The 27,928-nt window shown below is 48.7% G+C and overlaps 1 protein-coding gene across 1 annotated transcript in view; it reads right to left on the bottom strand.

Annotated features, from left to right (window-relative positions):
• Window positions 1-26,895, bottom strand: part of SLC6A11 (solute carrier family 6 member 11) — a 126,627-nt gene extending 99,732 nt beyond the window's left edge. The window contains exons 1-4 of the mRNA XM_065935415.1: window positions 26,641-26,895; window positions 23,475-23,609; window positions 23,214-23,354; window positions 19,763-19,853 (exon numbers count right to left, since the gene is read on the bottom strand). Of these exons, the coding sequence (XP_065791487.1) occupies window positions 19,763-19,853; window positions 23,214-23,354; window positions 23,475-23,609; window positions 26,641-26,887 (614 nt within the window). The 5' untranslated portion in view covers window positions 26,888-26,895. The remainder of the gene's footprint in view (window positions 1-19,762; window positions 19,854-23,213; window positions 23,355-23,474; window positions 23,610-26,640) is intronic.
• Between the last annotated feature and the right edge of the window lie 1,033 nt (window positions 26,896-27,928).

Here is a 27,928-nt window from a genome sequence, read left to right as displayed (position 1 = left end):
CAAGCATGTGTCCAGGTGGCCCTCTAGAAGCTCTGGTTCATGAGAGAATGTGTGAGCCCTCCAGCCACCCTAGGTCAGAACTGCTCTATGAGCAAGAAGGAAACTCTGCTGGAAGACAACTGCTGGATGATGTTACTTGTACGAGGAATCTAAAAATGCAGCCAACTAGTACATAAAACCAAAGAGCAGCAGACTCACAGATACAGAGAACAAACTAGTGGTTACCAGTGGGGAGAAGGAAAGGGGGGAAGGGACAATATAGGGTAGGAGCTTCTTTAAAAAAAATTATTACAGGGTTATTATGGGACTTCCTTGGTGGCTCAGATGGTAAAGAGTCTTCCTGCAATGCAGGAGACACAGGTTCAATCCCCGGGTTGAGAAGATCCCTTGCAGAAGGGAATGGCTACCCACTGCAGGATTCTTGCCTGGGAAACTCCAGAGGAGCCTGGTGGGATACACAGTCCCTGGAATTGCAAGAAGTCAGATACGACTGAGCGACTAACACACACGGGAATATATAAAGTCATGTGTGTGAAGCTTTTCAAAGTTGTAAAGCACTGTAGAATTTAAATAATCATTCATTCACACACACAAAAAAAACCAGAACTCGATTTCCTCAAGCTACTAAGATCCTTGTTACTGCGGCACAACCCAGACTATCCTTACTGCCATGGGGCTCAGAGAGAGCTTTGTGGAAGAAGTGATATTTGAGCTAGAGTTTGAAGGATGACGGAGGTTAGCCAGAAGAGGGAGTGGGTAGAGATATTTCAGGTCCAGGGATAAGCACGAACAATGGCCAGAAAATAGAGCATGGGGTACTCGGGGAACACGGGGGCCCAGAGACCAGAAGTGAAAATCAGGGCAGATACACAGAGGAAGCCTCAAGGGGCAGGGGTGTCCAGGGGGCCCAGGCCACACGATGCGTCCAGCCACAGCCTCGCTCGGGACTCATCTGTCTGTCAGAGCTGACACGGGCCTATCTCTCACAGCACATCCTGGGGCTTGTGTTTCTCCACAGTCAGACTCGCCACGCTCTACATTGTGCAGGACCGTGGCAGGAACACAAGCCCCCTCCACACTCGCTCCATGAACCCCATTCCGGCTGCCAAGTCATCCCACTGGACCACGCCAGTCACCTGGGCACTCTGGGAACGTCCTCTGAGAAAAGCAGCTCCCACCCCACCAAGCATGAAAGCCTCCCTCAGTGTCTATCTCCCTGGGAATCCACTTGGGGCCTGATTCTGCATTAATTACTCAATGACAACAATTAGCGCTGGTCTGCAGGCTCCCTCCAGCCCCAAATCCTGCCGGAGAAATCATGCAGGCCCCCAGACAAAATTGGGCTGCGTGCAGTCAGGGATTTACTCTCAAGGAAGCCAGCTCTCACTAGACTGATAGCCAGAAAGGAGAACATCTACTTAAATACACATTTATTGAGCACATACTAGGTGTCAGGCACTGCATTTATACTGAGGATAAAGAAGTGTGGATGGTGCAGCTCTTGCCCTGTACTAGGAGGAGCTGGGCAAAAAGAAGTGCAAGTTGAGAAAGACAGGAGACAGCTGCTTCGTTATGAGGATTCTTTATTTGTTTCTCATAACAGTCTTTGGCTTTAATTCATTTTAAAGTGAGGGGCTGTATTAAATGAAACTTTTAGGAATACCTATTCTTACAACACCCTGGAGAAGGAAATGGCAACCCACTCCAGTATTCTTGCCTGGGAAATCCCATGGACAGAGAAGCCTGGCAGGCTATGGTCCATGGGGTCACAAAAAGTCGGATATAACTGAGCAACTGAGCACATTCTTATAACCGAGCAGCAAGACCCAGAGCATGGTCCTTGTGGGATGCCTGCCAAAAACATAAAAATCCCTGGGTCCCATCCTGGACCCATCAAATCTGAATCCTTACGGAATGGTTCTGAGGAAGCTTGCGTTTTGCTACATTTCCCCAAGGATTGCTCATGAAGGGCAAGGCTTGGCCATCACTGCAGAAGTAGAATTTCCTGGTAATGAAGGAATGACTTAGAAACAACAAGGGTTTTTTTTTTTTTTTTGAGAGAGAGAGAGAGAGAACAAAAGGGAGGGGGGCTTCTCTATTGCCTTAGACAGTAAAGAATCTGCCTGCAATGCAGGAAGATCCCCTGGAGAAGGGAATGGCAACCCATTCCAGTTTTCTTGCCTGGAATACTCTGTCCAGAATTCTATGGACAGAGGAGAATGACGGGCTACAGTCCAAGAAGTCGCAAAGAGTCGGACATGACTGAGTGACTTTCACTACCACTATTACTACTTGAAGAGGGAGTTGGGGTCCTCTGAGAAGTTACTGAAGGGATGCACTGTCTCCCCAGAACAGAGCAATACCCTGCTGTGCCCGCTCACCCCCAAAATTCTGCAGGAACTTGAGGGTGCTCACCGACTTCCTTGTCTCCAGACCAAGAGCCTCGTAGCCAAGAATGCATACTATCACCTGACATACTGCAGGCGATCTCCCCACCCCCAGGCCCTGAAAGCTTCCGGAACATCCATCAGCCAGCGAATGGGAAAGGACAACCTGGAGTAGAAGAGAAAGTGGCCGAGGCAGAGGGAGATGCCTGGGGTACCGAGGACTCAGATCTAGCAGGGTTGCATGCACACACGCACATGCCCTCTGACTGAGGTTTTTCTGAACAGAGTGTCTGAAAACTGGAAACAGCGCGGGGACCCAGGGACAAAGAAGGGGTTAGACCTGCCAGGAGCGAGCTGGCGCAGGCCCCCTCTGCCACATTTTGGAGACTGCACACTTTCGAGTCATGCAGCCGGCTTCAGCGCCCTCTCGCTTAATTGAACAATCTAGTTCCCAGAATGGGAAGCACATTACTAAAAGCTACACGGGATGAATGGCTCTTTTGTTCCACCAGACACTATTTGAAAACATCCTCTAACTATTTTCTTTAGGTTTTACCGGCGCTGACTCTAACTAGCAATAGGCCCGAGTTTCTACAGAAAGGAGGCTCGGGGGGCCAGGTTCTCGGCCTGCAGGGCTGTGGGGTTGTTTTCAAACCCACAAGGGCAGCCTTTGAGAGCCTGGGGGCTGGGACACTCAACTCTGGAGACTTGGAGAAGGCACAGCTCTTCCTGGGGGAAAAAAAAAAAACGTTCTTAATGACCCTCCCCCATGAAGTACTGGGACAGAAGAACAGTCTGAATAAAGAAGAGTCTGCTGCCAACACCCTGGCCAAAAAGGACCCGGGAACAGACCTCCCAACACTGTTCGGGGGACAGGAGATGCTGAAGACTGCATGGGGCCCTTTGGAGGCATTCATTGACCGGGGTTATAATATGCACCTACTACGAGCCAGGCAGGAAAGCAGGTTCCTCACGTGGCATTTTTTTCAGGCCTTTAAGAGTATGTCTGGAGATTTCCACCCAGCACTTGGAGGTGTGATGTCTCTGCTTCTTCAGCCCTCAGCACATACAGAAATGCCTGGGCTTGAAACCCAGCTCTGGCCCTGACCAGCTGTGTGACCTCGGGGAAGGGACATCACCCCTTTCCATGGGTTTTCTTTTTGTTGTTGTATTTCTTCTTAGTGTTTTGTTTTTTTTTAACACGTATTTATTTTTAATTGGAGGATAACTGCTTTATAATATTGTTTAGCTTCTACCATACACCAACATAAATCAGCCATAGGTAAACATATGTCCCCTCCCTCCTGAAGCTCACACCCACCTCCCACCCCATCCACCCTTCTAGGTGGGATTTGAGCTTCTGGCATCATATAGCAGATTTCCACCGGTTATCTAATTTTACACACAGTACTGTCTATGTTTCAATGCTATTCACTCAATTTGTCCCACCCTCTCCTTCTCCCCACCGCCATGTCCACACGTCTGTTCTCTAGGTCTGTGTCTCCACTGGTCTTCAAGCAGGAACTCACCTTACCCTCCTAACCATTGAGGAAGGTACAGTTGTTATCATCATTGCAAAGATGGGGACACTGACATGCCAGGTGGTCAGGGAACTTGCCCAAAGTCACTGGGAGCAAGTGACAGCGTCGGGATCTGAACCCAGGGACCCTGGCTCCAGAGCCCAGACATTCACCCACGGGGCCTGCTCCTCAGACTCCCCCATGACACGAAAATCACCCCTTCCTCTCTTTACAGATCAAAGGCATGTACCCCAGAGCTACTTCATGTGTCTTCGTGTGCTGGGTAACAGCAGTTCCCGGCATGCATCCTTCGTGCATTTCTCAATTTATTCAAATGACACTTATTAAGGTGTCTTCAGCGTATCGGGTACTGCGCTACACTTGGGTTCACGGTCCACTGGGGAGGACAGACCAGTGAACAGAGCCGAGTGCGGAGATGGTGAGGACAGCGAAGAGCAGGGGACCCTCACTGCAAGTCTGGCCAGTATCAGGACGTGGGGGTGGGGTGGGGAGGTCCCGGAGAGCAGCAGGACAATTAATAAAGAAGAGGGAGGCACTTGGGGGCAGAAACGCCACCAAAGGCAAAAGCCGGGAGGCTGGAACCAGGAGAAGGGCTCCGGGAGGCCAGAGAAGGCTCCGGGAGGCCAGAGAAGGGCTCAGTGTGCAGCAGGAAGCGGGGTGAGAAGCAAGGGCGAGGACAAGGCTGGAGTGATGAGCAGGTGAGCCTTGCTGAGGGGCAGGTGCCTTCTCCTCAGGGTGATGGAAGCCTAGAAGACTCTTACAAAGGGGCAAGACTCCATCAGGGGCATGTTTTGGAAAGCTCTCTTTGGTTGCAGTGGGAAGACTGGATGGTAGGCATGGAATGGAGCAAGCTGCCCGGTGTGGAAACTTTTGCGTTAACTCGGACAATAAAGAGGAAGGGGCTGGACTAAGGTCGGGAAATGACCCTGGAGGGGAAGAGGGGGGCTGAGGGGCAGCAGGGACACCAGGTGGCTCCCTGGGGGTGGCAGGCAGCAGGGAAGTGGGTGGTCCAGGCTGACACCAGGCGTGTACCTGAATGGATACATGGGGGTGGCGGGGGGAGTCGTTAGCTGAGCAGGAGTGAACTGTTAAGTAGGGTGGAGGTGGAGGTGGAGAGTCAGTCAGTCTTTTAGATAAGGCGATTTTGAGATGCCTGTGGAACCCCCAGGTGGCTGCAAGGGCCAGAGGCAGCTGGGTCTCTGGCTGCAAAAGCTCACAACAGAGATGCAGACAGGAGATCGGACCTGAGCCCTTGGCCATCAAGCGTCTGGGGAGAGCATGAGGTCGACTAGGCAGAGGCGGAGAAATGAGTGAGAGGGGGCACCCCGAGCCCCATCATTTACAGGCAGAGAGGACAATGGAGGAGCCCTTTCACGGGACAGAGAAGGGCTGGGCATCCCTGGAGAAGGCGGCCTCTGCAGGCAGAGGGAAAGGGCTTTCCAGCAGCCTGGTGAGAGGGACAGCGTTGTGGGGTTCAGAACCGGGCAGGTGGGAGAAACAAGGCGAGCTGCTCAGCCCTGGTGGGGCAGACTTCAGACAGTGGTGCAGGTGGGGAAGTGAGACCTGCTGAGACGGCTCTTTGGGGAAGCTGCTTCGACGGGGTCGGAGGCTGGTAGTTCTCAGCCACAGGGTACCAGAGCTGTCTTACGTTTGTTTTATTTTCAGGTTGGCACGACTGGGAGACTTAATGGGAAAGTGTCAGGAGGGAGGGAAAAGTTTCAAATACAGGATGGAATGGGGGACGAGGGAGGAGGGAGCGGGTAGAAGTCTCTGAGATGGGCAACAGGGGCAAAGTCCACAGGTGGAGATGTCATCTCTGAGGGAAGAGGAGGGAAAGAGTTGGGGAATCCAACAGGTGAGTTTAAAAGCAAACTATCATTGTTAAGAGATTCTCGGAGGAAGGAACAAGAAGGAGCTGGTGGCAGAGGTGACTGGCGGGTGCCACGCAAGGGTCCTCACATCTCACACATTCAGTTCTCATGGCAACATAACCACTCTGGAAGACACTCTTATACCCATTCTACAGGTGGGGCAACTGGGGTCCAGAATGGCCCAGCAACTGACCCAGATTGGGACCTGAAACAGGGTTCCTCTGATGATGCCCGCAGCCTCGGCAGAAGCTGGCCCCAGAGAGGGGAGGCCTGCTCAAGGCTTCTCCGCTGTCCTCCACGGTCTCAAGGAAGTGTCTAGATCTGATCCTGCAACACCCTCATTGCCCTCTCCATGTCCCCTGCCCACCCTTACACACGGAGGGGCTGAGTCTGTACAGAACCCCACGCCCGGCACCTCCCTTCCAAACACCAGCTTCCAGACCCGAGAGTGGTTTGACCTGAGAAAGCAGAGGTGGAGCAGACCCCTCTCCCACCACGGCAGAGAGCCCGGGGTGGGTGGTGTGGGAACAGGCCCCCAGCTGGTGGTGGGGGGTGCTCATCCTAATGTCCAGCACATAACCGGCTTACACTTCAGCTTTCTTTAACCTGTCATGGACGGGAGCGCTGCCGGGGACACGGAGACCGCCCTAAATACTGGCACTGAGGGGCCAAGCTATAAATAGCCTAACTCAGGCCTCCTCTCTGGTCTCCCAAAGCAACAAACAAACAAAAAAACAGCCCAAACAAATGCGCCTTCCCTGCCCCCTCGGGGTCCTGCTCTCACCTCCCTGGCCCAGTGCAGGGCATCAACTCTCCCCACGTCAGGGGTCTGCTCCTGCAGGGGCCCTCAGTCTAGGCACCAAACCGAGCTGGGGACTCAGGGCAAGGACCCTCCTGGAAGGAAACTCAGGCCTCCGCATCACGCATTCCCTCGGGAGAATGACCGAGTGTTACCTGCTGGCTGCTCAGTGCCCTAAGAACAGGGGCTGCGGTGATGAGGGAGGCAGGTGACCTTTGCCCTCAGGGAGGAGACAGGTGATGACAAGGACAGGGACAGCTGGCATTTCCTTCCTGCTCACTGAGGTCAGCGCAACCACGATTCCACTTTACAGATGGGAAAACCATGGCTCAGGGAAACAACACGCCCAGAAAGGCAGAGGCTGAAGCCACAAGTGCTCAACTTGAGATAGAGCTCGGACCCACAGCCCTGTCTTGGGAAGATGGACCAGAAAAGTATCACTCAGGGACTACAACAAGGCAACGAAGCTGGTCTGTAAGGTGTGGAGTTCCCGCACCAATTTCCTCTGTGGCTGCAGAAACCCTCCTCCCCGGTCATGTGGACGTCCCCTCCAGTCCTGAACACACCCTGCACTTCTCCCTTCCCCAGGATCCATCCCGCAGTTCTCTCTGCCAGCAATGTCCCTCTCAGTTCTCACACGCCTTCACGATTCTGCCTGTCCTTCAAGCACCAGCTCAAATAATACGGAGCCTTACCAAGTGCTTCCTTGGTCAGTACCTGTAAGCCAAGAACCTTCTTCCCCCTGAAGATGCAGTGAGCATCTATGCTGACCTCTGACCTAGAAATGCCTGGTACACTAACCGTTTCTATATAAAATGCCAGACAGTACTGATTTAGGCTTCACAAGGCGTATGGTCTCTGTCCCAACTATTCAACTCTACCCTTGCTGTGTGAAAGCAGCCAGAGACAATTTGTAAACAAATACTATGGCTGTCTTCCAGTAAAACTTTATTTACAAAAACAGGCAGCAGATGGATTTGGTCCATGGTTTTCTGACCTCCGTCCTAGGCTAATGCTTCCCAAAGAAAACTAATCCTGTATGGCTCCCTGAGGTCATACAGGGACCTCACTGAGGAATGACTACATACTATAGCCCTCTTTAGACTGTCCCTATGCTCATTAGAATATTAAAGGCTCTGAGAAGTCCTGCAATAAAGGCATCTCTATAGCTCTGTCTGTCTGGGCTTCCCTGGTGGCTCAGATGGTAAGGAATCTGCCTGCAATGCAGGAGACAGGGTTCAATCCCTGGGTCAGAAGATCCCCTGGAGAAGGGAATGGCTACCCAGTCACATATTCTTGCCTGGAGAATTCCATGGACAGAGGAGGTTGGCAGGGTACAGTCCATGGGGTCAAAAAGAGTTGGATGTGACTGAGCAACTAACAATAGCTCTGTCTAACCCAATGTATCCCAAACTTACTTAGAACTATTCTTCATTAAAGTGCAAATTAAAACAAAATGAGATGCCACTTCATGCCCACAAGGGTGCACCCACGAGGATGCCCTAATCAAAATGATAGACAATAATAAGTATCTTCAAAAACACATATGAAATAGATGACCAGTCCAAGTTTGATGCATGATGCAGGGCACTCAAAGCCGGTGTACTGGGACAACCCAGAGGGATGGAACGGGGAAGGAGGTGGCAGGGGGGATTCAGGACCCAGGGACACATGTACACCCCTGGTTGATTCATGTCAATGTATAGCAAAAACCACCACAATATTTTAAAGTAATTAGCCTCCAATTAAAATGAATAAATTAAAAAAAATAATTACACCAAGACAAGCAATCACACTGGGACCAGAGAAACCAAAATGTGTACTCGTCCCATCAAAAATGTATATAGTCTTTTCTGTCAACATATCAAAATCACAATATCACTCATACATATTCAAGAATTTTTGTTGAACTTTGACTCCTAAAAATGTACTATTCTTCAAGTATAATTTTTTCTATCTTGTCACTTTCTTGTTAATTAGTATAAAAAATAATATTTGGAGTAACTCCTTAAGATAGACCCATAAAAAGTATATTCCTAGCCAGTCTGAATAAATCAAGAGCATCTGCTAAAAAAAAAAAGAAAGGAATACAGAGAAATGGAACTCATATTTTTCTGGCAGGAATGTAAAACAGTTTAGCCACATTGGGAACGTTTGCCAGCTTGTCAAAAAGGTTAACATAAAACTCAGCCTTTGCAAAACCCCTAGGTTATTCAAACCCCATCTGAACGCAGAGTTCCAACAGCAAGGAGAGATAAGAAAGCCTTCCTCAGTGATCAATGGAAAGTAATAGAGGAAAACAACAGAATGGGAAAGACTAGAGATCTCCTCAAGAAAATTAGAGACACCAAGGGAATATTCCATGCAAAGATGGGCACAATAAAGGACAGAAATGGTATGGACCTAACAGAAGCAGAAGATATTAAGAAGAGGTGGCAAGAATACACAGAAGAACTGTACAAAAAAGATCTTCATGACCTAGATAATCATGATGGTGTGATTACTCACCTAGAGCCAGACATCCTGGAATGCAAAGTCAAGAGGGCCTTAGGAAGCATCACTATGAAGAAAGCTAGCGGAGGTGATGGAATTCCAGTTGAGCTATTTCAAATCCTAAAAGATGTTGCTATTAAAGTGCTGCACTCAATATGCCAGCAAATTTGGAAAACTCAGCAGTGGCCACAGGATTGGAAAATATCAGTTTCCATTCCAATCCCAAAGAAAGACAATGCCAAAGAATGTCCAAACTACCAAACAATTACACTCATCTAACACTCCAGCAAAGTAATGCTCAAAATTCTCCAAGCCAAGCTTTAACAGTATGTGAACCATGAATTTCCAGATGTTCAAGCTGAATTTAGAAATGGCAGAGGAACCAGAGATCAAATTGCCAACATCCACTGGATCATAGAAAAAGCAAGAGATGTCCAGGAAAACATCCACTTTTGCTTTATTGATTACGCCAAAGCCTTTGACTGTGTTGATCACAACAAACTGTGGAAAATTCTTCAAGAGACAGAAATACCAGACTACCTTTCCTGCCTCCTGAGAAATCTGTATGCAGGTCAAGAAGCAGCAGTAAGAACCAATCATGGAACAACAGACTGGTTCCAAATTGGGAAAGGAGTACGTCAGGCTATATATTGTCACCCTGCTTATTTAACTTACATGCAGAGTACATCATGCAAAATGCCAGGCTGGATGAAGCACAAGCTGGAATCAAGAATGCCAGGAGAAATATCAATAACCTCAGATATGCAGATGACACCACCCTTATGGCAGAAAGTGAAGAGGAACTAAGCCTCTTGAAAGTGAAAGAGGAGAGTGAAAAAGCTGACTTAAAACTCAACATTCAAAAAACAAAGATCATGGAATCCAGTCCCATCACTTCATGGCAAATAGATGGGGAAACAATGAAAACAGTGACAAACTTTATTTTCTTGGGTTCCAAAATCACTGCAGATGGTGACTGCAGCCATGAAATTAAAAGACACTTGCTCCTTGGAAGAAAAGCTATGTCCAACCTAGACAACACATTAAAAAGCAGAGACATTACTTTGCTGACAAAGGTCCATCTAGTCACAGCTATGGTTTTTCCAGCAGTCATGTATGACTGTGAGAGCTGGACTATAAAGAAAGCTGAGCGCTGAAGAACTGATGCTTTTGAATTGTGGTGCTGGAGAAGACTCTCGAGCGTCTCTTGGACTGCAAGGAGATCAAAACAGTCAATCCCAAAGGAAATCAGTCCTGAATATTCATTGGAAGGACTGATGCTGAAGCTGAAGCTCCAATACTTTGGCCACCTGATGAGAAGAACTGACTCATTGGAAAAGATGCAGACGCTGGGAAAGACTGAAGGCAGGAGGAGAAGGGGATGACAAAGGATGAGAGGGTCAGATGGCATCACCAACTCGATGGACATGAGTTTGAGTAACCTCTGGGAGTGGGTGATGGACAGGGGAGCCTGGCGTGCTGCAGAATGGGGTTGCAAAGAGCCAGACATGACTGAGTGAGTGAACTAAACTAGGTTATTCAAAAATAGCCCCAAACTGAAAACTACCCAAATGTTCATCAACTCATAGTCAGACAAATGAAACTAAATTAATTAATTAATTAAATGGGATGTTAGCCACAAAAAGGAATAAAGCAGTGACACATGCTGGAACATGAATGAACCCTGGAAACATTTGCTAAGTACGTGAAAGAGGACATTAACCAAGGACCACACATTGTATGATTCCATCAAATATGTGGTATCCAGACTATACGAATCCAAGAAACAGACAGCAGGTGAAAAGTTGCCTGGCGGTGGGACTGAGATAAACTATATGTGGGCATGGGAGATCTTGCTAGGATGATGAACATAGTCCAAAACAGTCTTGTGGTGACAACTTCACACTTGGCAAATTTACTCAAAAGTCATGAATTATACACCTAAAAAGGGTGCAGTTTATGGTATGTAAATACACCACCAAGTCATCTAAAGGCTATTAAGAAGGAAGTGCCCCACCATGTTTCTGCCTTTCCAAAGCAATATGTCCTAACTATGCAGAACACGCTCTGGCAGAGATAACGCCATGCAGGTTATCCTGTGTCACACCCACTGTCCAGAGCAGACTCAGTCAGGCTCCAAGAAGATGTGCACCTTGCCACGGACCACAGGCAGTGAATGGCAGAGCCTGGCCTTGCACCCCCATCTCCTGACCCCAAGCTTAACACCTATTCCAGTCCCTCATGGCTGGAGGGGAAGCACCAGCAACACAGGAGGCAATAAGGAGAGGTGTCCATATGCAGGGGTCCCACGCAGAGGAAAAGGCCTCGCTGCCTCATGGCTGGGGTCCCAGGGCCCTTGGGTTCCTGCCCTTCTCCCCCTTGGCAGGACTCAGCACAGCTCCAAAGGGCTGCCCAAGCCTTCCATGCCTCCCCAAGTACAGCAGCTCCCTATGACAAGTGGCCGAAAGCTCAGAGGGTCAAACACCACATTCTGTGTTAAGGCTGGCAGAGAGTCATTGTCTGCTACAGAGGGGGCGGCAGGCACACACATGACGTGGGAAAAGTCCTGGATGAGAGATCCAGCGTGGGAGTGTGTGTGTGTGTGGGGGGGGGGTCTTCCTCCTGGTCCAGAGTATCCCACCAGGAGGCCTCCATTCTTCGAATGTCACCTTCACCACCTGAGCTGTGGGGTTTTGGTGGCGGGTACAGGCTGAGTATGGGTAAGATGCAGGGGTGAGAGGAGCTACTACTGTTGATGGACTACTGGCCCCCATCCCACCCTGTCGTTGTATGCTGACTGCGCCTGCACCTGGAAGGGTGACGAGGCACACCTGTTTTCCAGGGAGGAAGCTCAAGTTCAGAATTGCATGCCCAGGGTTCCTATAAGTGAGCAGGAGAGTCAGGTCCCAGCTCTGGGGCTTATTCCTAATGTTACAGGTCTTCCAGGGAAAGCATGGAGCTAAGTGTGTGTGTGTGTGTGTGTGTGTGTGTGTGTGTGCGTGTGTGTGTGTGCGCGCGCGCATGTGTGTAAAATCTGGAGAGTTTCAAACACTTTCTCTCGGCTTTATTAGAAGTAATATGGAATTGGGATAACACACTAAAGTTTGGGGACAGCCCCTTTTGTGTGGCTCTCTGCCTGAGCCTGAATTGAAGTCACTCATGAACCTCTCGTGCCACCAGCTGCCAGGCCACTATAGACACTGCGGGGGCCAGCCTCAGTCTCCATCTGTCATCACAGCAGATCAGAGCCTGCTCGCCTTGCACGCAATACCTGGCTCAGCTGGAAACCACAGTTCTGCTAAAAGCAAGGTTCAAGTCATTTCCCAAAGGTGCCTCTTGAAATCCAAGAAGACATAAGCCAACAGGTTTTCTGTGTTTTGGTTGTGCTGGGCGCTGGAGACTTAACTCCTTCCTCATTCATCCCTCCCTCCCTCCCTCCATCAATTATACAGAACTGTGGGGCTGGAGAAGACTCTTGAGAGTCCCGTGGACAGCAAGGAGATCAAACCAGCCAATCCTAAAGGGAATCAACCCTGAAGATTCAGTGGAAGGACTGATGCTGATGCTAAAGCTCCAATACTTTGGCCACCTGATGTGAAGAGCCGACTCGTTGGAAAAGACCCTGATGCTGGGAAAGATTGAGGGCAGGAGAAGTCGGCAACAGAGGATGAGACGGTTGGATGGCATCACTGAATCAATGCACATGAGTCTGAGCAAACTCTGGGAGATAATGAAGGACAGGGAGGACTGGCGTGCTGCGGTCCATGGGGTCACCAAGGCTCAAACACGACTCAGTGACTGAACAACTGCAATCTGCCCCAAAACTCTCCCTTTGAGAACCTAGTGCCACAGGACTGCAGAGAGGAGGGACGGGCCAGTGGGATGCCGCCCTGAGATAAAACAGGCAGCTGATGGCGTTTCAGTCACGGGCAAGAGGAGCACGCAAGGAAGGGTGGAGGGACACAGCAGGGATCAGAGAGGCTGGCTCTCAGCCCAGCTCCGCTCTTGCTGGCCAAGAAAGGCACTTTGGATGAGCCCCTTAACCTCTTCCTGCCTCAGAATCCCGAGATGAGAATCTGTCCAGTCAGTGATGCCGTACCATCTCTCCAATGGGCAGGTGGAGTAAATGAAGTGATGGGCCTGGAGGGCCATGCTTGGGGCCAGGGTATACAGCACGTGCTTAGTAACTAACCGTGACCTCCCTTCTCTTCCTGCATGCATCAGGATGCAAAAGGAACCTCAGACACAACTCTTGCAGTTCAGTAAATCCCTGCTTCCCATGACTCAGTGTGAGACACCCACTATTTGTGAAAACAAATCGCCTCATAGCTGATTTTATATACACGTATCTTTACTCTAATGTTCAAGAATGAGTAATATTTTATAGATCACAGCTCTTCCGCAGTTACTAAGCCCAACTGTTCCTCCTCCTCCTCCCCCTCCTCCTCTCACTTTGCAGACAAAGAAAATGAGCTGCAAACAGATTCAAGCAGTGAGCCCAAAGCTGATAAGTGGAAGCAACAGTATTTAAATTCTTGCTGTCTGGCTTTAAAGCCCAGGTCTCTGTCTGCATCCTCGCATCTTATCACTACACTTCTCTGGAACATTTCAGCACCTGGATATACAAGCAGTGCCTCTACCCTGAGCTTCCGCTCTCAGCATCATGTTCATACCTCCTCATCTATTTACTGGTCCTGCTAGGGCCCCGGGGGGTCTGGGCAAGTAGGGACCCCTGGTGTTGACAAGTCAGGGCAGAGAGTTGCCAGCAGCAACAAGAGTGATGAAGCATTGCTCTCTGCTCCGCGTGGGGGAGGCCTGGTTTGTGCTTCAGGGATGGTTATCCAGGGAGGGTCTGGTGGATACCAGCAAGTCTGAAGAGCAGACTTCCGCAAGTAACCCCTCCCTGCTTTAGCATCATGGAAAATAAAATCCCACCGTATGCAGTTTTTTCCTTCTTCTACTCAGACATACTTCCTACACTTTTCTACAAGAAAGCACAGGTGATTCTGGCAATAAGGAAATCAAGTGTTCACCAGAGAACCCACTTCTATAAAGGGGAGCTGATCTAAGAGACGAATGACATTTCTGAACCTGGGAATGTACACTCTTCAATAGACAGGGCAAGAGTGAACTCAGACGACACTGACCTCCACAGGGTTAAGAAGCACTCATTCACTCATTCATTCACTCTTCGATCCATGCATGCTAATAAATATTTATTGAGCACTTAGCATGTGCTGGCAGGACAACAGGGAGCAAAACAGGACAGTCCTTGCTGGCACAGGGCTTTCCATTTAACAGAGAGACAGAAAGAGAAGAAACTAGTGAATAAAGGCACAAGGACTTCAGGGAAGTCCTATGCAGACAACAAAACAGACGGATGAGGTGGAGAAAGACTAGGGTACTGACTCAGCGGCATGGGCTGGGAGAGCTTACTGAATGACATTTGAATTAAGACTTGATGATAAGAAAGAGCCAGACACACGAGGAACTGGTGAGGAATCTTCTAAGCAAAGGGACTCTTCTCTACAAATGCCCAAGACTGAGCCTAGGACAAGTCCAGGACATACAAAGGGCACCAGTCCAGAGAAGGGGAGTGGGCAGAAGAGAAGATGAGGCTGAGAGGTAGGTAGGGGCAACCCCAGAACCACAGAAAGAATTAAGAGTTTCACTTCAGCAACTCTGAGCCCAAATTCTGTGTCCAAGTGAAAATCAACTCAAGTGGCCATGTGATTTAGAAATACACAAATTTTTAAAACCTCCTCCAGTAAGAGAAACCAAAAAGACAAGACTGCATCCTTCTGAATAAAGATAGAGAAGAAATTACCCTTAGAGCTTAATGCAGGCTTAGCACACAATATGCTTACAACAAATGTGTGCTGAATGGATGCCATGCAAAAGCACTTTCAATTGTACACATGGCGAACATGCATTTGCTTGCAAAACCGTGGACAAGAGAATGAGAGTGCCTAGAAAAGAAAGTGAAAACAGAACACAGTCCATCTGATGCCACAATGCTGGTTACACTCATAGCACTCAATCCTCACAAGGCACATGGGCTTAAAATGCAGAATTGCCAACACATTGAGATAAATGCACAGGTGCCAGACGCATAATGAGTTACTAAGGGAAACCAGGGTGGCCTGATTTTGAAATCTGACATCAGGAAGACAAGCCGCCCCTGCCTCACAGGCCCCTGCCCGATCCAGAACCCGGGACTGACCCAGAGCCTGAGCTGTTCTCAGTGGCTAAGACAGTCATTTTAATTATTCCCTGAAAGGGGAAATGAACCTTCAAGATGTCAGAAGCCCAAGGTCAGGGTGAAGGCATGGCCTGCCATGGGCAGGGAAGCAGCACCTTGTAACTGATTTTATGAGATCCACGGGCTTGTCTCTCCTCCGCTTCCAGAGGGCTAGGACCATGTCCTCTACTTCTACCACTCCCAACTACGCCAGTTTCCTGCTCACATGCACCAGGAGCTCAGGTGTTTACGGAACGAATGGACGAGCACCCAGCTGAGGCAGTCTATTCTGACCAAGCCGTGTGGCCCTGAATGAGATCCCTGGGGTCAGAGGCAGCAGGGTAGGGCTCTAACAGCACAGTTTGGACAGGAATCAGACACACGAGGAAATAGCAAAGAGAACCAGGAAAGACACACTTTCGAGGACACTTGATCCAATGCTCGAAGCGTCGTCACACAGGAAAGGAATCAGGCACATTCCCTCTAGAGCCCCAGAAGCCAATCTTTGGCTGAATTCAAGGAAGAACTTCCTCCTAGCATGGCATTTGCCAGGCTGTGTTTAGTGGAATGCTAGCATCCTGGGGTGGGGGAGGGGAGGGGGATGGGGGGAATGATTCCAAACGATTGCACGGGAAAATACGTTTGGGAATTTGAGTTAATCAAAGGTAATGGATATTCTTATTGGAGGGCACAGCTTTCAGCCCTTCTCAAGTTTATGTGACCCCAAACAGTTTTTCACAGGATGCTACAAACATCTCACAGAGTGTCTATGTCCCAAGTTCACCTCTGGGGAAAAGATGAATTAGAGCTGTCTCATACAAACATCTTGCGAAGGAAGGAAGGAGTGTTGCTGGTGGGAATGCAAACTAGTACAGCCACTATGGAAAATAGTGTGGAGATTTCTTAAAAAACTGGAAATAGAACTACCATATGACCCAGCAATACCACTTCTGGGCATACACACTGAGGAATCCAGATCTGAAAGAGACACGTGCACCCCAATGTTCATCGCAGCACTGTTTATAATAGCCAGGACATGGAAGCAACCTAGATGCCCATCAGCAGATGAATGGATAAGGAAGCTGTGGTACATATACACCATGGAATATTACTCAGCCGTTAAAAAGAATTCATTTGAATCAGTTCTAATGAGATGGATGAAACTGGAGCCCATTATACAGAGTGAAGTGAGCCAGAAAGATAAAGAACATTACAGTATACTAACACATATATAAGGAATTTAGAAAGATGGTAACGATGGCCCTATACGCAGGGCAGAAGAAGAGACGCAGAAGTACAGAACAGACTTTTGAACTCTGTGGGAGAAGGTGAGGGTGGGATGTTTCGAAAGAACAGCATGTATATTACCCAGAGGAATGGGGTGGAGAGGGAGGTGGGATGGGGGACCGGGATGGGGAATACGTGTAACTCTATGGCTGATTCATATCAATGTATGACAAAACCCACTGAAAAATAAAAAAATAAAAAAAAAAAAAAGGAAGGAAGGAGTGTCATGCCAGAATTGGAGTACTTTAAGGATGCAGAATTCAACACTGCATAGATGATACAAATATAATCAGAGAAGAAAATTGGAACTATGGGCTCATTCTGCCATCGACTTTTCATCTTGAATGACCGAGTAGCAGGCAAAAAGGCCCAGTTACACATGAGGACACAGACTAACTGTCCCCTCCCACCACTTGGTGTCCGAATGAGTGGGTAACATGGATATTATGGGCTTTCCAGGGGGCTCAATGCTAAAGAACTTGTCTGCCCATGCAGGAAATGCAAGAGACTCAGGTTCAATCCCTAGGTCGGGAAGATTCCCTGGAGGAGGGCACAGCGACCCACTCCAGTATTCTTCCCTGGAGAATCCTATGAACAGAGGAGCCTGGCGGGCTACAGTCCATAGTGTTGCAAAGAAATGGACATGACTGAACCGATTAAGTATGCATGCACACATGGATATTGCAAAGGGATCCTCGAAGCAGTCAGTACTGTTCTGAGCAGCTTAGGGATAAGATGAGTACTTGCCAGAGCCCACTTTGACTCTCCTCATGTACTGTTTTCTAGAGAATACTGTCTGCTTGCCTTCTTCCCATGTACCTTTACATTTGGTAAATAGTCACTGAGGGTCTTCCATATACCAGCAGTGGGGAGCAAAACCAGAAAAGGTGCTGCTTCATGACAGCCTTCTGGGAGATTCAGACAATAAACAAACAGGCTGCACAAATAAGAATTTAATCCAGGTTCCCATACACATTACAAAGGAAATGAATGGTACAAATCAATGTAAGTTACACAGAGACCTTGTCCAGTGGAGGACTTCGGGTTCCGTTCTCTAAGGGACCACAGAGACCATCTTTTGCCATCCTCAAATGTGCAGGTCCAAAACATTCCTATAGGAAACTATAGTCCACTGGGGCTGGAAAAGGCCACACAGCACCTGTCCCACGCACATACACACAAAGCAGCCTCCACTCCAGCACAAGGTCACATGGATGCTCTATTTGACTATGACCTACTGAGTAGGTCTTACCTGACTACCTGACTGACTCAGTAGGTCATAGTCAAATAGAGCATCACTGGCTCAATGTACATGAGTTTGAGGAAACTCCAGGAGATAGTGAAGGTGGGGAAGCCAGGCATGCTACAATCCATGGGGTCGCAAAGAATTGGACATAACTGAGCAATTGAACAATGACAGTAGGTCTGGATAGAGCTGGAGAGTTTGCATTTCCAACCAGGTGAGGCTTCTCTGCCAATCACATCAGGTAGCACTACTTCATCAGGCATTTTAAACAACCTAAACAAACTGAGGGTTATACCATGTTCATGAACAGAGAGGCTCAATCACAAAGGTGTCAGTTTTCTCAGACTAATCTATAAGTTCATTATCCTACCAACCAAAGTCCCCACAGAGTTGTTCTCTCCTTTATTGTTGTTGCCTTTTTAACTTGACAAGCTGATTTTAAAATTCATCTGGAAGACTAAAATAATTTTGGAAAACAGCAAAGTGAGGGACCTGTCTTGTGGGTTCAAAGCTTAAAATTAAACTTTAGGTATAGCACTGACACACGGTTAGCAAAATAGATGAAGAGACCACAGTGCCCTCAAACAGATCTATGCTTTCAGTAAAACTTTATATGGAAGATGGCATGACCAATCAGTATGGAAAGGATGAATGATTCAGCAAATACTGCTGGAGAAATTGGTTATTTATATAAAAAATAAAACTGGATTCCTACTTCATATCTTGTACAAAATAATATTCCAGGTAGATTATATTCCTGAATGTGAAAAGAACTTTAAAACTCTTAGAAGAAAACCCAGAAAAAAAAAAATTATATATATATCAACTTTGAGGTAGGGAAGTATGTCTTAAATAAGACACTCACTGTGCAAACCAAAAAGAAAAATACTGGCAGGTTTGAATTCAATATAGTTGAAACTTCTGTATGCTACACACAAACAATGAAGAAGAGTCACACACTAAGAATGGTATCTGGCTAAATAAAAAAATCACTCATAAAACTACTGCTCCTCTACAGTACTATTCATCAGCACTAGGGTAGGGGAGAGTCTTCAGTGAAGTCAGACCTTTTCAAACTGAAAAGTCTCAGTAAGCCTTTATCCAGCCTTCAACCCACAGAGGAAACTTTTCCTCAATTCCTGGGGCGCTGCACAATTCTGCGCATTCACAAGGTAAATGATGCCCTCTAGGGTTGTGCAGTGAGCAACTTATACAACCGTACATGGCAGCCCTGCAACTCCAAGGGCCACAGATCCCTTCGGAACACTGATGAAAAATGCCTGTCTCTGCAAAAATGCCTACCCGCACAAATACTGCCTATAAAGTCAGCGGATTCAGGCACTGTCTCCAAAACCATCAACAGCCTTATGTTGGTCAAACACTTCCAGGTATGAGGGCTCACACCCCGTGAAAGTACTTGCAGACAACGCTGTGGGACCACACTCTTCCTTAAGTACTTGCCTATTTACAACCTCTCCCCGCTCAAGTTGATCTACATCCTTTCCGTGTGACCTTGCAGCTACTGGATGAAAGCTAACCTGTCCCCCCAGGAGACTTCTGCTTTCCAGGCTAAATATACTCTTGACTTTGTTTACTGCAAACAGTCTAAATCTTCTCTTTCGCTAAAAATGAGTTTTTAAACTGCCCATCATTTTACCAAGCACTTCTTGCCCTGGTAAGTAACTAGGCATGCTGACACATCAACAAAGAACGAGAAAGCATTTTGCCCCTTTGGAAAACCTCTCAAGATCTCCATCCTGGCTTCTAAACCAGCCACATGCCCACAGAAGCCAGGAAGTTCAAGGCTGGAGGCAGGGTCAGGTTTTTTCAGGGGTGGGGTGGAGGCAACCAGGACAGAGCCCCCAGGGGCCGAAGGAGACAAGGCTCTTCCACTTACTCCCAAAACTCCATGACAGGAGAGGTGGCGTTCTGCAGGGACACGTGGCTGTGGTTGGTTGCGTTCAGTTTTTGGAACTCCACGCAGTTCTCTGCAGTGGGAAACAGGACAAGAAACACAAGAAAATTAACCTCTGCAAGGCCTGGAGCTTAGCACAACATTCAGAGCTGATGGTGCAACCAGGTGGTTTTTACTCAGCCACTCCAGGTAAACATGCCTCACAGAGCACTGTGGGGAAAATCAATCATGTACAAACAGTTTAAGAGGGAGGCTTGGCTTGATTCCAACCAGAGAAGAAGTTTTGGGGGTAGGGCACCTCCTCCCTCTATTTCCCACTAGTACGCCCTGTCCAATTCTTTCTTTCACCTTTTCCACTTCCCTGCCTAAGGCTTCTCCATGACATCTACCTGTTCCACCCTGGCAGGAACGTGAGGGTTAAAAAGGGGCATCAGCCATGTTGTCCCTGGGCCAGTAATGCAGGTGAGACTCAAGCTAATGTCACAGCTGCTTCATAAAGACCCAACAGTTGGATGAAACAATATCCGAATGTGTAAAGAATCCCTGGTTCCTCCATCATTCCCTCACTCACTCACTCAAAGAAAGGATTTATTGAATATCTCTTCTCATTTCATGAGACTTGATGACCAAGGGGGATTTGAATCTCAAGGTAAAAACATGAGTGTCTGTCCTTTAAGGCCCAGATCAGCCTATTACCCTCGCTTCTAGGAAGCCTTCTTTGATCTCCCTCTCCTGAATTCTAAGGAAGTTAGAGTTTAAAAGTCCTCCAAGGAACCTCCTTCTCCAACTCCCTTTATTTTGAAGAGGGTGAATCAAGGGTCAGAAGTAGTCAAGGGACCCCCACCCACACCCTCTCCCTGCTCACAAGTCACCAGCCAGTTAGGGGAAAAAACAGTCCCGCCAAGGCTGCACTTCCTTTACCATGGTTACTGCCTGGTTCTGTCTGGTTACTGCCTGGTTCTGTCCACCACGGAATCCAGGTCTCTTTACAGCACCTCCCTGTTCACAGAGCCGCCTGAATCACCAGGCTGTGAGCTCCCTGAGGACCGCATCATGTGTGTCCACTCACTTCAGAGCCCCTGCACCCAGCACAGTGGCCAGCCTGGAGCCTGCATTTAGCTTCATGCTGGCCCTTCACTCTGCTCACGTATGCACAAACCCTCCAACTACATATATAATCGCTGGAGCATGAAGCCCTCCTGCACATGATACTTCACACATTATAATAGTTGACAAGCCTTCAGAGAAAGGGGAGTGCAAATCAGTGGAAGAAAGCTTTGCAGCCCACTGGGGGAAAAGCCTCCCAAGTGTCTGCTCCTTTCCCACTTCTCTGGACAAGTGCTAACCATAGCAGGAAAGGAGATGGTCTGTGGGGTCCACACCCAGTCTTAAGAGAAGTCTGGGAACCTAAAGTTATAAGCAAAATGCCTGAATGTGCCCTTGTGCCTTTTTCTAGAGTGAGGAGCCCTTAGCTTTGATCAGATTCTCTAATACAGTGCCTCTCAATTTTTTTTTCTAGGGTAAAAAAATTTCTCAGACACCCAAAGTTGACAAGGCATTTTTATTAAAATAATATTTAATCATTTACAAATAAGCAATGAGTTATAAAGCCTTTGTGGTTCAAGTATTCAAACAACTATAAAGCCAGATTTTACAAGTTAAATACCAACTATACTACCGAACCAACACAATTCAAATTGATAGCATAAAACGGGTATGCACGATAATGCCATCTTGTGAGATTAAATTGATTTCCCAACAGAAAAATGGACCTGAGAGGTAGGAGGCAGGGTCTATGGAGTTAAACTTGCTTATTTTTCCATGCATTATTTGAGATTCAGTCCTATCACCATTTTTCTCTGGTCATGCATTTGCAGAACCTTCATTCCTACAGTTCACTGCATTCTTGGCTGGACTTAATATCAATGACCATTTATGAATTAAATCTCTTTTTCCCTTCATCCTATTTTCCTATTCATCCTATTTTCCCATCATCCTATTCACCAAGAATGCATCTTAAATTGTCAATGTGAACAAAGTCAGGCATTGAGATCCCCAACCATCCTCATTTATAAGGTGAATGTATAGATGATTAGAACATGCACATATTTTTAGAGTACCCTCAAAATAAATTTGCACAATTAATTTATCATGGATGACTTGCAGGCCTCCAAGAATATGTCCTTGAATTTTAGTTTGATAAACATCTTGATTATGCTCCTGGGCAAAGAAAGGTTAAGAACCAGGGAGAGAAAATGAGACCCCCCCAACCCCCCAAAAATGTGCTGGGTGGGGGAACAAGGTAAAGTTATGCAGGGATTAAAAACTAGTTCACAGCATTTTCTTGGTCTAATGACTGCCGTTCCTTCTGCCAGTGACCAACATCCTGCCCTGTCTTACTGTATCTCAGCTTTCAGGATGACTGGCCACTTACAGGGAAAACTAACCACAGGTTACAATACAGATGGTGAATAGATTAGAGCAGGTATGTTGACTGCAGTCAAAAGGTAGTGACTGTCTAGGGCAGTACTGAGCAGAGCTCCGAGGCCAAAACTAGACTCAAGAGGAAAGAGTTCTACAATCGATTAGTAATGTCTGTACAGAGCAGTCTCCATACACAGGGGTTGAGAAGTATTTGTCTTCTCTAGATTGTAAGACTCACTCCTGATAGGTTGACAAATTGATTAGTAAACAGTATATTAGAATCCAAAGTCATCTCAAAAGTTACCCACTGAAGGGAGGAGGAGTGTGGTGAATTCAGGTGTCTACCTGGGGTGGACAGGTAGAATCAATGAGCCACATGAGCTGGGTGGGGACTGTGGACAGCTTGAGGACAGATGCTTCAACCAGAGACAACAGCCGTTTCTCAGCTGCAGCCACTACCACCAAGTATGATTGCGGGAATGTGGCTCTGCTATTGCCGGATCTTTTTAACTTTTCAAGAGAAGCCGGGAATCTGGATATTCATCCCCAGCCTTCTGATTTTTCAATTTTTGAAAACACAAATACAACAAATACATTTTTGAAATGGGCTAGTCACTGATCTAAAGCCTAATTGACTGACAGCCCCCCTGTCTGCAACCCTTGATCTAGTCTAACCCCTTCATTTTACAGAGGAAAATGTGACACTCAGAGGCAGGGCTGGAATTGCAGCCTGAACCCCTGGATCTCAGTCTAGCACTTCTTACTTGCATCCTTACTGTGTGCCCAAAGGATGCAGCCTCTATTTTTGGCAAAGCAAGGTAAGAAAGGCACAATTCTTCTCCTTGTGCCAGTCCCTGGGCTAGTGCTCAGCTCATGCTAGTATGCAGGCCAGGTACAGAAATGACCCCCAGCTTCAGTGGAATCTGAACTCACAGCAAGACACGTGACGCACCACCAATCCCAGCTCACCCAGTAAGACCAGCAGAGAGAGCCTCCAGGGAGGCCGTACCTGTGTTCCACTCGTGCCCGCAGGTGGCCCAGGGGAGCTCGGTGGTGAAGCAGTTGCTCAGGTAGAAAATGGCCCATGCCAGGATGATAATGTAGTACACATTTAGATGGGCCTCAATCACCTGCGTTGCATAACCAATGCCTGAAAAAACACAGAAAAGGCAGTGATCTGAGTCCCTCTCCAACTCATTAAACAAAGCTGCCCTTCACAGCCTGACAATACCCAGGCATTCTTTTATTTTCTGGTTAACTCAGCACTTACCTTCAAATAAAGGGCACACTTTCCTCCAACATGTAATGCCACCTTCACTCGTAAACTGTCCCAGAGCTGTTTCCAGGAAAAAAACAGGAATCCCACAGCATATAAAAAACACCACATAGGGAATCAGGAATGCCCCTGCAAAGACGCAAAGGAAAGGAATGAAGCTAAAGTTGCCTCCACCTCTTCAGCCCTTGAATAACCTATTAGAAGCAAGACAGCATATGCTCTGAGCTTGAGCTCAAGTTCCTGCTATGAGGACCAGAGTCAGACAAGGTGAGCCCGGGTTTGGGCTCTCTGCCACCTACTCCTTTGAGTAAGTCTATGTCACATCTCCCAGCCTCAACTTATTCATCTGTAAAATAAGGCTTTAATACGTAAGAACTGCACCACTTATCTCACAGAATGGTTGTACAGTTAAGAGGATAAAGTTTAAGAAACTGTGTAATATGCTTGAATCTTTCATTTATGCATTCTATCCTCCAGCACAAGTCAAATCTATTCCCTCCCTGAATGCTGCATCCTCCTTTTATATTATAAAGTAACCTCAACTGGCCAAGGGAGGGGGCCTCTTCTTTTTACTTTGGAAGTAACCTGCAAAAAGTCTTTATAAGGAAAGGCATTCTCAAGGAGATATACAATGAGCAGGAATAGGTCCCTGTACACGAGCCCCAGGTATGGAGCTAAGATATGAGGAGTTCATAGCAAGAATACAGCCAGAGAGGCTGTCTTTGAATCAGTCTGAAGAAAAGACCACCTTAAGCTCCCATTTTGAAACACAATACCCACCGCCTGGGCCTTTCTGTGAAACAAATTAAATAACTGAGGTGAACATGAGCCATTACAAGCAGAAAGGGATTTTTCCAAATCCCTCATTCTCTCTCTGTCTAATAACAAAGCATGAAAACACACGCTATTCCCCGCCATCTGATCTTGCGAATGAAGGCTTTCACTGAAATTGCTTTTTGCTAAATGAAGTCCCTTTAACCCAGGATTAACAGCAATGATTTTGATCAATCCCGGTAACAGGACAATATTTACCAGGTTGTGAAAGGGTCTTAGCTCTACTATTTTTACAAACTTTCACATTGGGGAAGAAATACTAAAGTATTGTTGCAACTTATGAGTAGAGCTGTACAGATTTTTTTTTTTAAAGAAAGTTAAACAGTTGATAAGCAGATCCCCCAACTATATTAGAAGGCAAAAAGTGCCTGAAAGAAGATAAAAAGGGTCTGTTTGCTGAATCTAAGTGATTAAGACAAGCCATAGAAGTTTCCCTAACATGCTGTAATTTAAAATAAAATAACACTTTCTGAAAGCCTTGTGGCCTCTCTGTTCACAAAGCTAGTAATCCTTAAGATAATTAAACCAGGATATCTGTACACCCAGCGGAGATTCTTGTGTTGAGTTAGAGTAAAAAAAAAAAAAAAAAAAAAAGACTCATTTTAAAACTGTACTCACTACAGCCTTTTTTTAAAAAAAAATCTGAGAGTTTGTAATTAATGCAGTTTATACAATGTTCTGATTTTACGAATGCGTTTCTGGTTTTGGTATAACAATTTCCTGCTTTAAAAAAAGGGCGGGGGGAGAGGTTTAAACAACTCTTGCCTGGGACAATCCTAAAGGGTTTCCACAGGCGTCTAAGCGGACACAGCAGCTTACACAGGCTGAATGTGCAAAGAGGAGAGGCAGGCTCCCAGCTGAGGGCTCAGGGCACGTTCGGGGTCTCTGAGGCCACTCCCTCTCTCCCCGTGCCAAGCCACCGACACCGGCGGCCACTTCATTACCAGTGCAGAGCAGGCTTGGAGCAGCCTGTGCCTTCAGGATGAATGTCTCCAAAGAAAAGGGCCCTGGCCAAGCAGTCCCCTTCTCGCTCTCTGCAGCTGCCCGCACAGGAAGTCCTGCCCCGCAAAGCCCGACAGTGTGGTCCCTGCCAAACCCCTGAGTTACCTTTGCTGGACTCGGGATCCGCTGGAGGGACACAGCAAAGACAGAGAGCAATAAACAAACACCGGCTTTTCTCTGCAGAAACCGTGCTCCTCGAGGTTTCACAGGGTCCCTTGCCATGGCCCTGCCAGCTGTTCTGTTGATAACGACAGGTGGGGGCTCCTCAAATCTGGAGGCCCCCCTTCTTGGAGCTGGGAAATCTGAGGATTTAACTGCTGCGTCTCCACCATGCAGCCTCGGACATGCTGTCGCTAGAAACGACTCTCTGGTCACCTTCGTTTCCCTGACCCCAGCTAGCTCTGCTACTGCTGCTGCTAAGTCGCTTCAGTCCTGTCCAACCCTGTGCGACCCCATGGACTGCAGCCCACCAGGCTCCTCCGTCCATGGGATTTTCCAGGCAAGAGTACTGGAGTGGGGTGCCACTGCCTTCTCCACGGCAAGCTCTAAGCACCTTCCGAACAGCAAGTCAGTACTGTTACTAACTGTTCTGAGATGAGTCAAAGCTGTTTTGTGCCCATCTTCCCCCCAGACAGTCCTACACAGGGCCCTACGGGCAAATGAAAGGAAGGGAAACCAGACGGCAATGGGCCTCGCCTAAAAAAGTTCTCCCAGTTGTGCGTCCAATCTCACTTTAAAACCAGGCCTTTGGTGTGGGAACCCCACCTTTACCCTTTGGGGAGTGAGCGACTTCTCTGCCCCTCAGTTTCCTCCCCTGCAAAACGGGGAATATACCCCTACCTACAAAGACGACTGCGAAACGGTATGAGGTAAGTTGAGTCCGGAGGCCGGCATTTCGGGAAGCCCTCAGAAGCCCGAAGCTGCTCGGATGACCAAAGTCCCCTTTCCTTCACGCGCGTTTCCAGTCAGGAAGCTGAGGCTCCAAGGGGCTGCCTCCTGCCCCCGAACTCCCGCCAAGGGCTCCCGGCCTCGGGCTGCACCTCACGCCCGCGGGGACAGAACACACAGCCGGCGGACGAGCGCCCGCGTGCTAGCAGGTGGCGCGCTCAGGTGCGAAGTGGGGGGCGCGAGCATGCGCACTGGGGCGGCGAGCGTCGCGCCGGGGGTCAGCTCTCGCGCCAGGTGGCCCCGGGGCCGGCGTCCCCGCGAGACTGGGGTCCCGCCACACGCAGGCGCGGGAGGGGGCCCGGCTCCCCGCCCCCACAGGGCCGGCTTCTCCCACCCCGTCCTCCTCAGGGCCGCGCGCGCACGCGCGCCGCCTCACCTCCGCCGTTCTTGTAACACAGGTAAGGGAAGCGCCACACGTTGCCCAGCCCGATGATCTCCCCCGCCACGCTCAGGACGAACTCCACCTTGTTATTCCAGTGGCCGCGCTCGTGGACCGCCTTGTCGCGCTTGTCGCGCGCGGACACCGCGCCCCCGCCGCCGCCGCCGCCACTCAGCACCTCAGACTCCCGCGCCTCCTCAGCAGCCTTCCCGTTGCCCAGAGGCAGCGCCTTCTCCGCCGTCATGGCCGCGCTGGCTGCCTCCTCGTGCGCCGGGCCCGGCTCTGCGCCGCCGCCCCGGGCGGGCTGGCTTTTCAGGAGGCGCGAGCGGGCGGGAGGGGGAGGCAGGGGGTGGAGCTGAGGGGCCGGGCCGGGCCAGCGCGGGGACGGGGACGGGGACGGGGACGCTGCGGCCCGGCCCCGCCGGGCGCCCGCGTCGCCTCAGCCCGGCTAGACCGGGCCCGGGAGCCCGCGAGCACCTTGCGCGCGCCGAGCACCTTGCGCGCGCCGAGCACCTTGCGCGCGCCGAGCACCTTGCGCGCGCCGAGCACCTTGCGCGCGCCGAGCACCTTGCGCGCGCCGAGCACCTTGCGCGCGCCGAGCACCTTGCGCGCGCCGAGCACCTTGCGCGCGCCGAGCACCTTGCGCGCGCCCCTTCCCTCCCCGTGTCCTACCCACTGGCCTCTTTTTAAAAGAGTGGAAGCGTGCGTTCAGGCCTAGGCTGGGCTCCAGACACCAGGCCCTGAAGTTTCACCACTCTGTGACCTCCGAATTTCTGGGTCTCAGCTTCTCACCTGTAACAAGAGGAGCGGCTGTAGAACAGGCTTCTGCAGTCTGAGCGCCTGCGCATCCTGTTAAACTGCAGAGCCTGATCTAGTGGGTGGGGCAGGACTGGAGCTTCTGCGTTTGTTGGAACGTGTGCGCCCAGGTGATGCTAATAATGTTGGCAGGGACCACAGTGTGGAAGAAGGGAGAAAATGAACGGCAGGGAAGAAAATGAACTTTCTTCCCAGCGCTCAGACTGTGAGCTCCCCTAGGCTACTGACGCCTCCAGATCTTGTCCGTTCTGGCGCCCACCGTTCTAAACATAGTGACTCAGGACAGTGTGGCGGTTAGATTTGCCTGTGGAAATGGGCAAATCTAATTTGAACCGCCATCTATCTTAGTCTTTTTAGTCTTGTGAAGAAGTCATCTGACATTTCTGTGCCTTAGTTTCCTGATTTGCAAATAGGAATACCAATATTGCAAATAGTGCTTTTGTTACAAATGTGTGTGTGGAGTTAATAC

This window comes from Muntiacus reevesi, chromosome 4 (genome assembly GCF_963930625.1).
Source record: "Muntiacus reevesi chromosome 4, mMunRee1.1, whole genome shotgun sequence".
NCBI lineage: Eukaryota > Metazoa > Chordata > Mammalia > Artiodactyla > Cervidae > Muntiacus > Muntiacus reevesi.
This window is presented reverse-complemented; position numbering and strand designations above follow the sequence as displayed.